Source organism: Alexandromys fortis, unplaced genomic scaffold (assembly GCF_014885135.2).
Source record: "Alexandromys fortis isolate MF-2015 unplaced genomic scaffold, M_Fortis_MF-2015_v1.1 scaffold_80, whole genome shotgun sequence".
In the NCBI taxonomy this organism is placed as follows: domain Eukaryota; kingdom Metazoa; phylum Chordata; class Mammalia; order Rodentia; family Cricetidae; genus Alexandromys; species Alexandromys fortis.
In genome coordinates, this window is record NW_026068174.1 from 2,632,913 (window position 1) to 2,649,015 (window position 16,103).

General features: G+C 48.5%; 1 protein-coding gene across 2 annotated transcripts in view; it reads right to left on the reverse strand.

The window, feature by feature from the left end:
* Positions 1–1,079: 1,079 nt before the first annotated feature.
* Rhbdl3 (rhomboid like 3) overlaps positions 1,080–16,103 on the reverse strand; it is a 51,777-nt gene continuing 36,753 nt past the window's right edge. For both annotated transcript variants that reach the window (XM_050128894.1, XM_050128892.1), the window contains 2 exons: positions 10,420–10,480; positions 1,080–4,863 (listed from right to left, as the gene is read on the reverse strand). In XM_050128894.1, the coding sequence (XP_049984851.1) occupies positions 4,592–4,863; positions 10,420–10,480 (333 nt within the window). In that variant the 3' untranslated portion in view covers positions 1,080–4,591. The remainder of the gene's footprint in view (positions 4,864–10,419; positions 10,481–16,103) is intronic.

Below are 16,103 nucleotides of genomic sequence, written 5' to 3' on the forward strand. Positions count from 1 at the left end.
CTCAGCAAAGACTCCAAAGTTACCCACCGCTCCTGAGTGACCTCGAGCTGATGAAATGAGATAGGTTCTTTGTAAATGTGCGTATATATCGTATGTGTGTTTTCATGTGTACGTGGAGACCAGAGGACCTTGTATATGTGGCCTGGGACTTGCCAAGTAGGCTAGGCTGGCAGGCCAGCAAGTCCCAGGGATTTGCCTCCCCGGCACTGGGGTGACAAGTGTGCACTGCATCTGGATTCTACATGGGTACTTGGGACTAGGCACAGCCACAGTGGCCAGAAATTGCCCCCCCCCCCTTTTTTGTTTTTGAGATAAGGTCTCTCTGTTCTGTAGTTCTGTAGCTCTGGCTGTCCTAGAACTCCACAAGTAGGCCAAGCTGACCTTGAACTCACAGAGATCTACCTGCCTGCACGCACCAGTACAGCCAGCCAGAGAATGCCTCCTAACATATGTATGAATTTGATTCCCTTTAAGTCCCATGCAAATATCCAGGGACCAAGAATATAAACTGTGGCTGGCAGTGGTCCTGCACGCCTTTACTCTCAGTACTCTGGAGACAGAGGCTGGTGGATCTCTGTGAGTTCAAGGCCAGCCTAGTCTACAGAGTGAGTTCCAGGACAGCCAGCACTATACACAGAGAAAACCTGTCTCAAAAAACAAAAACAAAAACAAAACCCTACCCATCCTCAATATATATAATGAACTTTTTTTTTTCTTCCCCTTTTTGAGACTGGGTTTTGAAAAGATCCGTCTGTCTCTGCCTCCCAAGTGCTGGGATTAAAGGGCTGCACCACTACCGCCCAGCCTCTGTGTAGTTTTGAAGCCTGTCCTAGAACTCACTTTGTGGACCAGGCTGGCCTTGAACTCACAGAGATCCTCCTGCCTCTGCCTCCTGAGTGCTGGGATTAAAGTGTGTGCCACCAAGGCCTGACTGTTGTTTTCAACTTTCCTGTTGTTTTCAATTTTTTTTTTTTTTTTGACTTTTCAAGACAGGGTTTCTCTGTAGCTTTGGAGCCTGTAACTAGCTCTTGTAGACCAGGCTGGCCTTGAACTCACAGAGATCCACCTGCCTCTGCCTCCCGAGTGCTGGGATTAAAGGCGTGTGCTACCAGCGCCCAGCTGTTTTCAATTTTTAAAATTATCATTGATAAACATTTTAGTAAATTATTTAAAGAACAGGAATTTGTCAGGAAGGAAGAAACAGAAAAGTAAAGGGAAATGGGAGGAGGCCAAAGGCAAATCTAATTAAACAACTTTTTTACCCAAGGAGCTGCCTTGCTGCCTTGAGTTTCTGGAGCACAGGAGGCCCCAGTGGAAAGTGTTTGCAAAGAACTCAGCTCTGCACTTCCCAAGTAGCAGCGGGTGTTTAGTCAGCCTGAGCTAACTGCCCTCTTGGTTTTAGTTTGGGGATGGCTCCTACACTGTTCGGAAGCCTTTTTCAGTAATACACAGGAAATTGATGGGAAGGGCAGCGACCCCCGTTCTGCACTTACCAAGGCAGTTCAATACTTCAGTGTCAGTAGTTAACTGGGAAGCTACAGAGGCCAATGCTGATCTGGAGAAGGTGGGCACACAGTTGGCTTTCCAGGCCTCATTCATGCAAAGTAACTCCGCCGTTAAACTTCTGAAGTCCCAGGCCTCACCTTGAGCATATCTGCTGCTTTCATTTCTCTGGATATGAACTTGACCATGCCCTGTTCTTCAAGATTAAGTTGTTGATGGCCCCGAGGAGGACCTAAAGACTAGGCTTGTTGAGGGCAGAGAAAGTGGTCTCTAGTCCTAAGTGAAGGTGTATTGCTGACATAGCAAGGCCATGTCAAGGACACCAGTCTCAGGGGATAGCAGTGTGCGGACATAGACAGAGAATATCCACAGCTTTTGCCCCTCCGCATGTTTACGGCCTGAAGACTGCCCCTACAGAGACTGCGCCTATCTGCGCCTCCTCATTCAGCTGAATCCAATAACCTCACTTCCCTGTTCAACAGTATATAACGAACACTCTGAGCTTATGGGGCGGGGCTGTGGCTTCTCCATCCATGACCGTGCAATCCCAGCTTTTCTGTCCTTGAGTTCATGTGTGTGCGTTTTCTTCGTTCCCTTGGCAACTGTCAATCCCTAACGCAGTGCTGAGTGAGGCACGTAGGAGAGCTGGGTGAGTGGAAGAGAAGACAGGCCTGTGGGGACACTCGGGCTGAGCTCCCTCACTACCGGCAACTACCTCCAAAACTGTCCAGGAAGCTTCCTTCATGTTATGTTATGGGAAGGACAATCAGTTTTCACCAACCACTCAGGAAAGGTTAAGGAAGACAGTGCCAATCACCAGCACCAAAACCCATCAACCCACCACTTCCAGTTCTTCCCTCCTCCCACCAGACCCAGACAAAACAGTTCCATGCAGCTCTTGTAGTCACTTCCTGAATAACCAATGGCTTTAAAAAAAAATCTTTAATGGAATCTGTGCTCAAATAATATGTTACAACAAAAATATACAGAATGTACACAATACAAAAATATTTAGAAGCCAACACTGCGGCTAGTGGATTGGTTTTCACTTACTTAGTACTTGGAGGGCAGCTCACTGTCGGGCAGTTTTTAAGGCAGAGGAGAGTCAACGCTTTGCAGCCAGCCCTGGGAAGCACACAGCACCGGGTAATCCTCATTATCGGCAAACTGAATTGGACACTCGAGGAAGATCTGGGTTCGGTGAGCAGTACCTCCACTGATGCTCTAGGCAAGAATGGTTCGCTTGGAAACAGCGTCAAAAGAGGCCCATTAGGGGGGCTTCTAATTAAAAAACGAGTGACGAATGGTGCCATTAAAGTGAAATTTCTCTTCTTTGAAGGCCTGCTTTCCCTTCCCTGGCTCCCGTGACTCCTCTCCCCTTTAAAAGCAAGCGAGTCCACATAGTTGTTTTCTGGGGATTCCCCAGCCTCTGAGGCCAACCTGCAGCCACCAGCATGAAGAGTGATAGAGTCCCGCCCTGCTGGCGGCCACACGGGAGGGGTCGGGCTGAGGGACTCAGGAGAAAGGAGACCAGCTGGGAAAAGTTGCTGGAGTGGTGAGGGGACCCAGGAGCAGTTCCCATCCTCCTGACCTTGCTCCTGCATGCTCTGCCCCTCACTTCCCAGGTCTGTGGTTCCTCAGCCTGGACTCCCAGGAGCTGAGAGTCCTGAAGCCGATATAAAGGTCATTTGTCTCACAGTCTCCACTTAGGGCTTCCAGCAGCTCCTAGTGCCAGCCTGAGCAGACTGTCTTGGAGGGGCAGAGGCACTGCGTGTCTTGCCAAACTCCTGAGGCTGCTGGGATGTGGGCAGCACAAAGCCATTCCCTCAGTCTCACTTCCAACTTCCCTCCAGGTCTAATCATCTAAGTCTACAGCTGATCTCGACCCTGGGCACTCACCCAGGCTCCCAGGAGCTCTTCTCTGGGGCAAGGTCTTCACCAAAATATCTTTTACTACAGCTTCCTTGGAGAGATGGCCATGGTATCACTGCCCTAGGTTTTCTTTCATTCCAAAGACTTTATTCTACAGGAGGCAGAACAGACATGAAGCTACCCCAGAGGGACCCAGAACACAGCTGGCATTTCCTCCCAAAGATCCTGGTGGGGTTCTGGTCTTCCCTCTAGCACGGACAATTTTTCCGCTGGTCAGTGATGCTTAGGAGGTGTGTGGGAGGGCCAGATGGGAAAGAGGGGCGTGAATTATGCAAAAAGCAAGGCCACTGAGCAAGCACACTGAGCATGCCCATTCCAGCAATCCCTTACACCCTTGAGTACAATGTCCTCCACTGCCTCCCTCTGCAGGGTCTGACTTGCCTGACATTGCACACACACTCGTGTACACACACACAACACACCCCAAAACCCTGTCTCCCCACCCAAAAGAGAGGCACAAAGTAGGGCAAGGGCAGTAGAAAGAAAGAAAAGACCCCAGAGTCCAGATGGAGCACGGATGCAGGATGATGGTGTGAGATGCCAGCATTCACAAATACAGGCAAGAAGAGGGAAAATTGGTCCTGGGCCTTTCCCAAGGGGAACCTGGGATGAACTTCAGTGCCCCAGGCACGGGCCCTCTCACAGATCCCCAGGAAAAGAATATATAGCATCTCCCGTCCTAGGGGCCATGCTATCGCACCCACTGACAGGATCTGAGCCTGGGGTGCTCTGGGCTCCCCCAGATTCAAAGCGTCTACTGCCAGAGCACCAGATCATGAGCTGCAGGGAGGACATGAATCGAGCCTCCAGTTACCTCCTGGCTGGGGAAGGCATGCCTGGCTGCGGCTGCCCTCAGAACTTCTATGTCCCAGTGTCTCTCCAGGTGAAAGACCAGGAAGAAGGCTACTTGTGGCAGTGAGAGGGGAGCACGTGGGTCAGCTACTCCCATCCTACCCCAGACTTTTCCCCCACCCCAGCTCACCTTAGGAAAACAGCAGCTGCATCCATCTCCTCCCCCACCCTTCAACACTGAAACACATACATCCCCGAGTCTCCTGCTCCCCCGGTCTCGCTGAATTGGTGATGAAAATCAGATGCAGGTACTTCCTCTGGATGCTTCTGCTTCTTCCCTTCCCTGCCTCGGTCCTCCAGTCTCTTAGGGGGGTGGTGGCAGCTTCAGGTCCAGTAGCGTATAGGCAAAGATGTTCCAGAAGACAGCAAACAGCACAAAGACGGTATACATGGTCACAAAAATCCACCACAGCGACTGGTCCTGCAGCCTCTGCTCATAGTTCCTTAGGACCACCACACCCAGGGTGATGCCCACGGCCACACCACCCAAGTGCGCCACGAAGCTTGGGTGGGGGCATGGGGGGTAAGCAGATGGGTGGAAGCGGAGCCACACGGCCCTCCCGAACTCCATACTCACTGCAAGGGGAGGAGACAGAGAGACATCACAGCAGGGTCCTGGGCAGGGGCTGAGGAGAGGCCAGGCACACCGGCCACCCAGTCACCCATCCACTCGTTCACTGTCATGAGACCAAATGCAGTCATCAAGGAGACAAGACCATCCCAAGAGCCCACAGGGCTTGGCAATAAATCAACAATCAATTACATTCGCAAGACAATTTCATTAAGAGCTACAGACATGAGGCAAAAAGAGACCATATAAAATCCATGCTGGGCACAAGACGGGGCATTCTTTGGGGAGTGAGACAGGGCTTCTCGAGAGAAAATGTCTGAACCATTATCTGAACGTTGAGAGGGCCTTTGCTAGGAGACCCTAAGGAAGGCGCATCTCCTTGGCTACGTTGCACCCAGGGGACATTTCTTCATCTGTCCACAGGTATAAAGGCTTCAAGAGCAGAACATGGCCAACAACTCCTGCACGCTCTGAAAACCCCACAGAGAGTTTCCATGTGCTACCTAGAAGTCCCCAGAAGCCACGAGAGCCAGTGCCTCTCAGGAGAGGGAGAGGGAGAGGGAGCGAGGGTAAAGGAGGAATTAAACTAAACGTCTGAACTCCACTTTCACCAACACATCTTAGGATGTCTCCCTTAACCAACTCCTGCACGTCACCAACTATGGCTCAGTCCTTCCCTTTGTGGACTTGCTAAGTCAGCCAGTCAAAAAGGGATATTGTAGGGCTGGAGAGATGGCTCAGAGGTTCAGAGCACTGACTGCTCTTCCAGAGGTCCTGAGTTCAATTCCCAGCAACCACATGGTGGCTCACAACCATCGATGAGATCTGGCGCCCTCTTCTGGTGTGTGGGAAGCAGAATGTTGTACACATAATAAATAAATAAATAAATTAAAAAAAAAGGGATATTGTATCTTGTAAAGGAAAAAGGCTGGGCAATAGTGCCACCCCATTTCCCAATACTCAAGGAGCAGGGAAAGGACTTTCTTTCTCCCTCCTACTTTCCCTCCCTTCCTGCTTTCCTTTCTCTTTTCTACCTGAGGCCTCACAATGAAGTCTGGGATATCCTGAAACTCACTGTGGGCAAGGAAGTCTTGAATTCACAGAGCTCTGTCTCCCTGAGCGCTGTGAATAAAAAGGTGTGCACCATCGAGTCTGGTTGAAAGCAGGTATCCTTTTTTTGTTTCAATTTTTTTGTTTTCTTGAGACAGGGTTTCTCTGTGTAGCCCTGGCTGTCTTGGAACTCACTCTGTAGAACAGGCTGGTCTCAAACTTAGAAATCTGCCCGCCTCTACCTCCCAAGTGCTGAGATTAAATGCATGTACCCATTTAAAAAATTATATATATAATGTTCATTGGTGTTTTGCCCACAAGTATGTCTATGTGAGGGTTTCAGATCCCCTGGATCAAGAGTTAGACAGTTGTGAGCTATCATGTGGGTGCTGGGAATTGAACTGGTCCTCTGGAAGAGCAGTAAGCACTCTTAACCACTGAGCCATCTCTTCAGACCCTGAGAGAGTAGGAATTCTTAGCTTTATTTTCCAGACTGGGAGGGAAAGCAAAGCAAACCTGACAGATTAAAAGACAGACCTCTGAGGGGACTGTTTCACCACACGCATTTCATCAATGTGTGGCCCAGGAACCTCCTTCCCTTTAGGGACTGACAGCGAAATGTCTTCAGAGGGCCCTGCAACCCCACAGCCAGCCAGCAGAGGGCGGAAAAGGAGCAGTAGGGCCTTGCTCTAGAGCTACCCCAGCCAGGTGGTGCTTCCCTGATTGGTTTGCTGGGTCTGGGGCCAATAAAGGAAAAGGCTGTAAAAGATGATGGTTCCTCTCCCACCTCTTCATCACCTTCTAGGAATTATAAAAAGCTTTACTTATGTATTTTGGTATATGGGTACTTTGTCTACATGTACATCTGCACACCGAGAGACGGCACCAGACATTTGTGACCTGCCATGTGGGTGCTAGGAGTTAAACTCAGGTCCTTTAAAAGAGCAGTGAGTACTCTTAACCATTGAACCATCTCTCCAGCCACAGCTTTTATAATGTTTACAATGGGTTTTATTTAAAAACAAACAAAAAAGATAAGACCAAGAAGAGGCTCCTGGTGGGCCGGGGCTGACTTGACTTTCCAAAGGCCTAACGTAAGAGGTGGGGACTGTGGAGGTGAAATTAAGGTAAGCCCTCGCAGGTCTGACTCCATCAGGGTTTGCTCTGCTTGTGTCTTCCTCTTACCATACAGCAGGTATGGCCCAGGCTGAGAAACCCTTGTGGCCCCTGTCCAGCCTGGCTAAACTGCGGAGCGTTAGTAATGACATGTTTCAACATTCTGGGCATACTTCCTTTGAGCTGGAGATCTTAGCACTCTCTGAAGCTCAAGTTTACACTTATGAATTAAACCTAATCCTATGCTCCCCATACATAGGTTTTGGAAAGCAAAGGAGAAGGTGTTCTTTGTTCTTTCCCCCTCTTACTCTTTACATTAAAGGATGAGCCCTGAGGCTTCAGGTCTCATTAGCCTTTCACTCTGTGTGTGTGTGTGTGTGTGTGTGTATGTATGTATGTGTGTATGTGTGTGCGCGTGCACCCTATGCATACACATATGGAGGACAGAAGACATTACATGCCCTCCTCTATTGCTCTCCACCTTACTTTTAAAAACTCGTGTATGAGTGTTTTGCCTACATATGTATATGTGTACTGTGTGCATGCCTGGTACCTGTGGATGCCAGAAGACTGTGTCATATCCCTGGAACTAGAGTTACAGTTGTGAGCCAGGCGGATGCTTGAAGCCAGGTCCTCTGCAAGAGTAGCCAGTGCTCTTAACCCTGAGCCATCTCTCCAGTCCTTCCATCCTGTATTTTAAAGAAGGGGGTCTCTGAACCTGAAGCTTGCAGCTCACTGGTTAGGATGAGCTGGCCAGCCAGTGAGCTCCTGGGAGCTTCCTCTGTCTAGCCCCAGTGCTAGGGTTACGGGCACGTGTACCATGCTTGTTTTTTTTTTTTTTTTTTTTTTTTTTTTTTTTTTGTGGGGGTGGTAGGGCAAACTCAGAGCCACGGGCTGTTATAGCAAGGGCTCCTAATCACCAAGCTATCTCTCCAATCCCTCAATCTATTTTTCTCCATCATAATGCAGCTAATTTCCTATCTGGAACATCCTTCAGGATCTCTCCTCTTGTGAGCCTGCAGTGGCCTTCCAGTGTATGTAAGATGATGTATGTTTCTGCCTTTGCCTAAGCCAGCATCATCTAACTCTTAATTATTTTTTCTTGTTTTAAATGGTTTTTCAAGACATGGTTTCTCTGTGTGCTGGAACTCACTCTGTGGACCAAGCTGGCCTTGAACTCACAGAGATCTGCCTGCCTCTGCCTCCCGAGTGCTGGGATTAAAGGCGTGCGCCACCACTGCCCGGCTTGGCTTCATTTCTTGACACAACTATACGCAGTCCCAAGCTCCAATTTCCCCTGCCAACATCTTTTGCCTACCACGTCCTTTATTCCTGTGGCACCTCTGCCAGACAGACCACTCCCCACTTTTTGGGACAGAGTCTCACTGTACGTGGTCGGCCTGGAATTGGTTATGTAGACTAGGCTGGCCTTGAACCCACAGAATTCCTCTTGCCTCGGCCTACCAAGTGCTAGGTTAAAGGTGTGCACCATCGAGTTTGAGATACGCTCTCCTGTGTTTGATTGGCTGCTGAACCCTCCCTATTTGTCTTTATGTCCAGGCCTCTCAGTCAGTAGAATGGACCTGTCCTGACTAGGGTCCCGGAACAAACTGAGCAAAGGAGCCACTACAGTTTGTAACTCTACTAAAAGTGCAAGGTTTGTATGTGTGGAGGTGGGGACAGCCTGAGACAACATTTTACTATGTAGTTCAGGTTGGCTTCCAAATTCAGTTCTCTTGGGGCTGGAGAGCTAGCTTAGCAGTTAAGAGCAATGGCAGCTCTTCATAGGACCTAGGTCTGAGTCCAAGCACCCACACGGCGGCTCACAACTGCCTCTAACTTGTTCCAGGGGAGCTGATGCTCTCTTCTGGCCTCCCTGGGCAGTGCATACAGATGGTACACAGACAACGATGAAGGCAAAACACCCATGCACATGAAAATGAATAAATAAAATATTTAAAAAAATCCAACCCTCTTGCCCTAGCTTCCCAAAGTGCTAGGATTATAGACATGTGTCATACCACTGAGCAAGACTACAAGTTTGTTTAAAAAAAAAAAAAAGATTCTTTGTTCTTATTTTATGTGTACGGGGGTTTTGTTTGCAATGTATGTTTACACACCAAGCATGTGCATTGCCCACAGGGACAAAAAAGGGGCTTTGGATTCCCTGGAACTGGAGTTACAAACAGTTGTGAAGTGCTTTGTGTTGGTACTGGGAGCAAAACCCAGGTCCTTTGCGACAACAGTAAGTGGTCTTTTTTTTTTTTTTCTTTAAAAAAAGATGTGTTTATTTATTATGTATACCAATGTTCTGCTTGCACGCCTGAAGGCCAGAATAGGGCACCAGATCTCATTTTAGATGGTTGTGGTTGCTAGGAATTGAAGTCAGGACTTCTGGAAGAACAGCCAGTGCTCCTAATCTCTGAGCCATCTATCTCTCCAGCCATCTCCGTATCTCTACCTGCAGGTTTAACTGTGCATGCACACACAATAGACACATATCCTAAAAGGTCAAGTTCACAGCCCAAAAAGTCATGCAGCTATTTCTCTTGATCCCACTGGTCACTGGGTACTTTTCTGTTTGCATACTTTATGTCTATAAAAAGTTTAAGAAGTGGAATTGGAGAGATGAGGTGGTTCAGTGGTCATTGGTACTTGTGTTGGACGATGGTGGTACAAGCCTTTAATCCCAGCACTTGGGAGGCAGAGGCAGGTGGATCTCTGTGAGTTTGAGGTTAGCCTGGTTTACAGAGCGAGTTCCAGGACAGCCAGGGCTACAGAGCTACAGAGAAACCCTGTCTGAGGAGCAGGGGGACCACCAAAACAAGACATAAAGGGTCTGGGTGATGTGGTTCAGTTGGTACAGTGCTTGCCTAGCATGCACAGAGTCTAGCTCCACATAAAAATCAGTGTGGTGCCAGGCAGTGGTGGCGCACACCTTTAATCCCAGCATTCAAGAGGGAGAAGAAGGCGGATCTCTGTAAATTTGAGGCCAGACTGGTTTATATAGCGAGATCCAGGACATGCTCCAAAGGTACACAGAGAAATCCTGTCTAGAAAAACAAAAAACAAACACAAAAACCAAATCAAACAAACAAAAAACTGTGGTGACGTGTGTCTTAATCCCAGAAAGCAGATAAAAAATTCAAAGTCATCCTTGACCATTTAGTGAGTTCAAGGCTGTCTGAAAAAGCAAAACAACAAAAGATTGGGAAAGATCAAGCAGAGTAAAGAGAAAGGCTTTTTTGGGGGTGTCCCTGCTTTGGACACATGACTGACATGTCCCACCTTTTCTGGTTTATCACAGGCTCCTGGAAGGCAAGAGCAGGGCCTTCTCTGTGGCCCCACGCACCCACCCCATCTTTCCCCCCATCTCCCCACACAGCGGTACTCACTACAGATCAAGGCCACAGCCATCCGCAGCAGCTTGAACTGGCACTTCATGCCTGACCAGTTCTAAAGGAGAGGGAGAGACTTCTGTCAGTTTGGGATCAGGCCCCTCCCCTGCAGGTACACAAGAAGCCACTCCATGAAGTACTGAGTAAAGGCTGGGGCCTAGCATGGCTTAGGGATTTCCAACAATGGTGAATTTATCCTCTTCATGAAAGGTCTTGAGCCATACAGGGCAGAGCGTGTAGAGCCAGCAAGGGAGAATCTCTCTCCCACCTCAGACAGTGAACTCTTTGACAGCATGATTCTTGGCTGTCTCCACAGGTGACAAGAAATGTGGGGCAGGACACCCAGCAAAGTCAAAGTGGAACCATCAGGGTAAGAAATCGTGCCCAGGAAGAATGAAGAAGGACCCTCAAACTCCAGGGGTCAAGTGCACTGTTGTCTATCAGCTGAGCCCTTTGGCTGGCTCTCTCTCGCCAGCATGCAGTCACTGCTCTGGTTCAAGACAGGTTTCCATCTCTTATAGAAACAAAATGTAATGACTGTTGTGTGGGTCACGAGTTCCCAGTCACCGAGATTCCTAATGGGGCTTCAGCACCTGAGAAGGGAGCATCAGGAGGGGTGTGGGCCAGATGGCCTTCTCTCTCCTGAGAGCCTCCCGAGGAGATAAATGGAACACAATTATTCATCTGACAAAGGATTTTCACTTTACAAAAGACTCCTCTGCGGGGTTCCTTTGAGGGGCTCCCCTGCAGGGCATTCAGAACACAGTTCCGTGTACACAGATGCACGCACGTGCACACAGATGTGCCTGGGATTTTCCTGGAGCACACTGGCCCTGGCTAAGGTGGCAACTGGGCACAGCCGAGACTTCTGTTCCCTCCCATCTACTCCACCTGCCCCAGTGGTCCAGGCCCTGCTCTGTGCTCTCATGCTCCTCTGAGGTTGTAGTAAACCTTAAACCTTAAACTTCACAGGGGCCCCAAATAGTGGTGACAGTAGAAGAAACAGGGCTTGGGGAAACTTCAGAGAAAACACTCTTTTTTTACCCCCCCCCCCTTTCTTTTTAGTGCTGGGATTAAGGACGTGCGCTACCACCGCCCAGCATAACACTCTTTTCTTACAAAGAGGATTTGCTTGAAGTATTCTAATGTTCTAATGTCTTCACATTGTGAACAAGCTTTAACTTGTAAGAGTTTCACTTTTCTTTCTTTTTTCTTTTTTAAGACAGGGTTTCCCTGTAGCTTTGGAGCCTGTCCTGGAACTAGCTCTGTAGACCAGGCTGGCCTCGCACTCCCAGAGATCCGCCTGCCTCTGCCTCCCGAGTGCTGGGATTAAAGGCATGCGACACCAGCACCCGGTCAGCAATAAGGAGTATTTTTAAATGTACTATTTAAACAATACCCCTTTGGTAGATTATTTTGCTGATTGCTTTGTAAATCACAAGTGCTTTGTATTCAGTGAACTTGCATCCTATCCAATTAGGAGAAGAGGAGGAGGATGAGCTAGTACTTGGAAGACTGGAGGGTGACAGGTTCCAGGGCAGCGTGGGAAACATGCTGAGACCCTTCTTCTTTAGTGCAGTGGGCAGCACACGGCCCTTCTTAAACCAGAATGTCTAACGTCTGCTTGCTGAATGTGTTCTATTTAGAAGCAGATGGCAGGGTAACATTGGAACTTCTAGTGTCTCTCAGCACCTTACCAAAGAGACAAGGGACAAAACGGGGGTCAGTGATTCCATGGAGCCAGCGATCCAATCCCCAAAGTGAGCCTCCTGCAACAGGAAGGTGGTGGGCCACATGGCCTTACCAAGAAAAAAAAAAAAAAGGTTGGTAGAATGGATGGTGCTGGCTGCTGCCCGGAAGTATGAGTGCACCTGGTGCCACTAGACTGCACAGTGATGGTTACGATGGGGTGGGAAGGAGCGAGAATGGCAGGAGAGCTTCCTTGGCAAGTATAAGACCCTGGGTGCTATTCCCGGGAGAAAGAAGAAAGGGGGAAGCAGGGAAGGAAGAGAGGAAAACTTATAAAGAAGTAAATGTTGAACACAGAGTTGATAGCGCACGCCTTTAATCTCAGCACTCAGGAGGCAGAGGCAGGAGGAGCTCTGTGAGTTTGAGGCCAGCCTGGTCTACAGAGTGAGTTCCAGGACAGCCAGGGCTACACAGAGAAATCCTGTCTCCAAACAAACAAATAAACAAAATAAATCTAGAGTCCAGGTGACCCTGGACAGTCAGAAGCTCCGCCTTTACTCTAGCGCCATTGAGGCCAGATTCACGAGTTTGTTTCCTTTTTTTTTTTTTTTTTTTTTTTTTTTGACACAGGGTCCAGGTTTCCCAGGCTGGCCTCAAACTCACTCTGTAGCCACAAGATGCCCTCAACTCTATAACCTTCCTGGGATTACAGGTGTGGCTTCCAGCCCATTCATTAGCTTCCTGAGTATGAAAACCTGCCTGGCCCCAGCTGCAAGTTAGTGGTGAAGATTGCCAGGTTGATCCGATCCAACCCCATGCATGCACTTTAGGGAAGAAGGCGAGGATCCCAGAGGGACACTTCAAGATGACAGGAGGTTAACAAGCAGATGGTCCTCCCAGTCCACAGCTCTGCCAACCACCCTCTAAGAGACTGCGAGAAATATTTTGTCTGCCTTTGTTGTCCACCCAGCTGCTCCCAGAGCTGAGGGAATCCCAGTGAATGGTAATCTCCCAGCAGTGAAGGGGTTAAACTAGAAGGTCTTCCAAGGCCATTTACGACCCATTATTCCCTCAATAACACTGAGCGGTGAGACACCAGGAGAGCAAAGGCGCCTCACACAGCAGGCCCTGCCACTGCTAGAAGTGCGGAGAGCCCAGTCCCCAGGGAGCCAGGCCTTCTGAGGCCCTTTAATTTCATTCTCTCCCACAGCCTTGCCGAGTGAGACGTGGCAGGGTGAGAGAGTGACTCAGCCACTGGGAACAAGTGGGTAACCGGTCGCCTTGATATCACGTTCACCCAACCAATTAAGAGCACTTCCCTAGCATGTGTGCGGCCCTGGGTTCAATGCTCAGTAACACACACACACACACACACACACACACACACACACACACACACACACCATGAAATGAAAGCATGACATATAAATCACCCCTGGTCTAACTGTCCTACAGAGGCTGTTCATTTAATTACATAAACCTTATGGCAGAGGGCTTTTTTGTTTTGTTTTTGTTTTTAGCAGTAATCTTTCTTGAGCTTTAACAACGAAATTCAATTTGCAAAGATTTGGCTCTCAAATATTTTATGAAAGCATCTAACACACAGCAAAGTGTAAGTAAATATCTTGCATATTTAAAAATGGAACTCTGGCTTATGGGCCCCAGCAGCAGGCAATTAATAAATTATTCAATCAGGTAGATCTTTCTATTTCCAGTGTTTAAAATAAGAAGTCTTGATTGAAAGTCTTTTTGGGAGCCAAATCTTTGGTTGAGATATTTTCTGACTTTAATTATTTGGTGTAAACTGGAATTTATAAAACATTAATATATATAATGCCCCAGCCTTCCAAATGCTAGGATTACAGGTGCATACTACCACTACCACAAGACACACTTTTTATAAAGCAAAATCTCTAATTAACAGCTAGTCCTCAGAACATAAGTGCTCCACATTTTCCTGAGTTATCCCAGAAGCTTTAAGAACACATTTTCTTGAGTTAAAGAGACGGCGCAGTGGTTAAGAGCACTGGTTGCTCTTCCAGAGGACCTGTGTTCAAGTCCTAGCACCCACATGGCAGCTTACAACTGTCTGTTACTCCAGTTCCAGGGGATCTGACACTCTCATACAGACATACATACAGGTAAAATACCAACTTACAAAAAAAATTTTTTTTGATTTCTCTATGAAACATAATTCATACATTAAAAAAAAATCACACAGAAGGCAGCCAAGATGCCTCAGTAGATAAAGGTATCAGCCGCCAAGCCTGAGTTCAGTCCTGGGGAATGACTAGGTGGATAAAATGGACTCCCAAAGTTGTCCTTTGATGTCTACACTTGTACTGTAGCGCGCGCGCGCGCACACACACACACACACACACACTCTACCCCACACACAAAATAAAACATAAATGTAATTGTTACACACACACAAATGTGCATGCATATGTACATACTCACTGCTGAGTGGCGGCTTACCATGTGGGAAGCATGTTCCAATTGTCCACATCTTCATAACAACCACCTTATGAAAGCAACTGGAGCCCCAAAGATTCTCAGACTCAGTCATCAGAAGGTTCTCAAATCTAAATCTCCTGACTGTCAAATCCACAGTTTTTCTGCCGTTTACTTTAATGAGATACTGTCTAAGGAATAGAGTCCACTCTCATTTTGGAAGTAAAGCGGTAGCATATCTACTAGGTTGAAGTATATGCACTTGCTAATGGTTAACCACTCCCCAACCACAGAAGTGGTACTTTCTTTTTTTTTTTTTTTTTTTTTTTTGAAACAAGGATTCTCTGTGTAGCCCTGCCTGTCAGGGAACTCTCTATAGACCAGGCTGGCCTTGAACTCACAGAGATCTAGCTGCCTCTGCCTCCCCGGGGCTGGGATTAAAGGAGGCACTATTTCAAAGGGGTTGACCTGATGGGTCTCAGCACAGAGCTCATTTGGGCAAAGGCAGTCCCTTGATGAGGAGAAACTGACCTTCTTCAGGGTCAAGAAGCACAACTCACTAGAGTGGACGATTACTGCGAACTCCTAGGCCTGTCAGCTCCCAGGAGGCAGGCAGAGAGCTGCTTTCACTGGGAAGGCCTGAGGTCTGAAATGGGACTGCTCGCCTCCATGGCCATGGGCTGCTCGCTGAGTGTAAGCTGAGCCAAACTGTTTGACAGGTCCCGGGTGCCTGTGGCCAGTCCTTCAGGGTCGAGTGGCCTCTTCTCCCCATGGGAACTTCTGGGGTACCACGGTTGCATCTCATGAGCTGGGGAGTGGGCAGATCTTAAAGTTCTCTTTTTTCCTCCTTCCCTGTGCTCTCCTTCCACTGTGCCTGCTCAGCCCCCACCATCCCTGTCCCCATCCCTAGCTTGCAGGAATGGGAGGGAGGAGGTCAGTACTTTCTTCTCCAACTGAGAGGAATTGGGGCAGGGGGAGGGTGGAGGAGGCAGGATTCAGAGGAATAGCTGTGTCTGAGGAAAGAGAATGACCCATTTAAGAGGGCCATGTGAGACGGCCCTGTGCACAGAGACCCTTAGCGGTTGTGTGCATAAACAGGAACACACCCCGAACCCTCACACTCAGATATGATTTCCCACACCCACCTCCAACCTCTCTACTAACACATACTGGAAGTTGCCAGAATTTAGCTCAGTAGCAAATGTAGTCACTCGGTATCTCCCCCCACACAAATACACATACTCTTACAACTCACAAAGGCGGGGTATGTGTGTGTGTGGTGGTGAATAGAAGAGGAGGATGGTGTTCAGAGTGAGGCAGGAATTCCAGTCAGGTGTGCTAGGCTGCAATACTCAAGGGGCCGAGGCAGGTGATTGCCACAAGTTTGAGGTCAGCCTGTACTACACAGGGAGTTTCAGGTCAATTTGGGATAGCCCTACCCCCACACCCACCCACCCCCAAAAAAAGGAAAGAAGGGAGGGAGGGAGGGAGGGAGGGAGAGAGAGAGAGAGAGAGAGAGAGAGAGAGAGAGAGAGAGA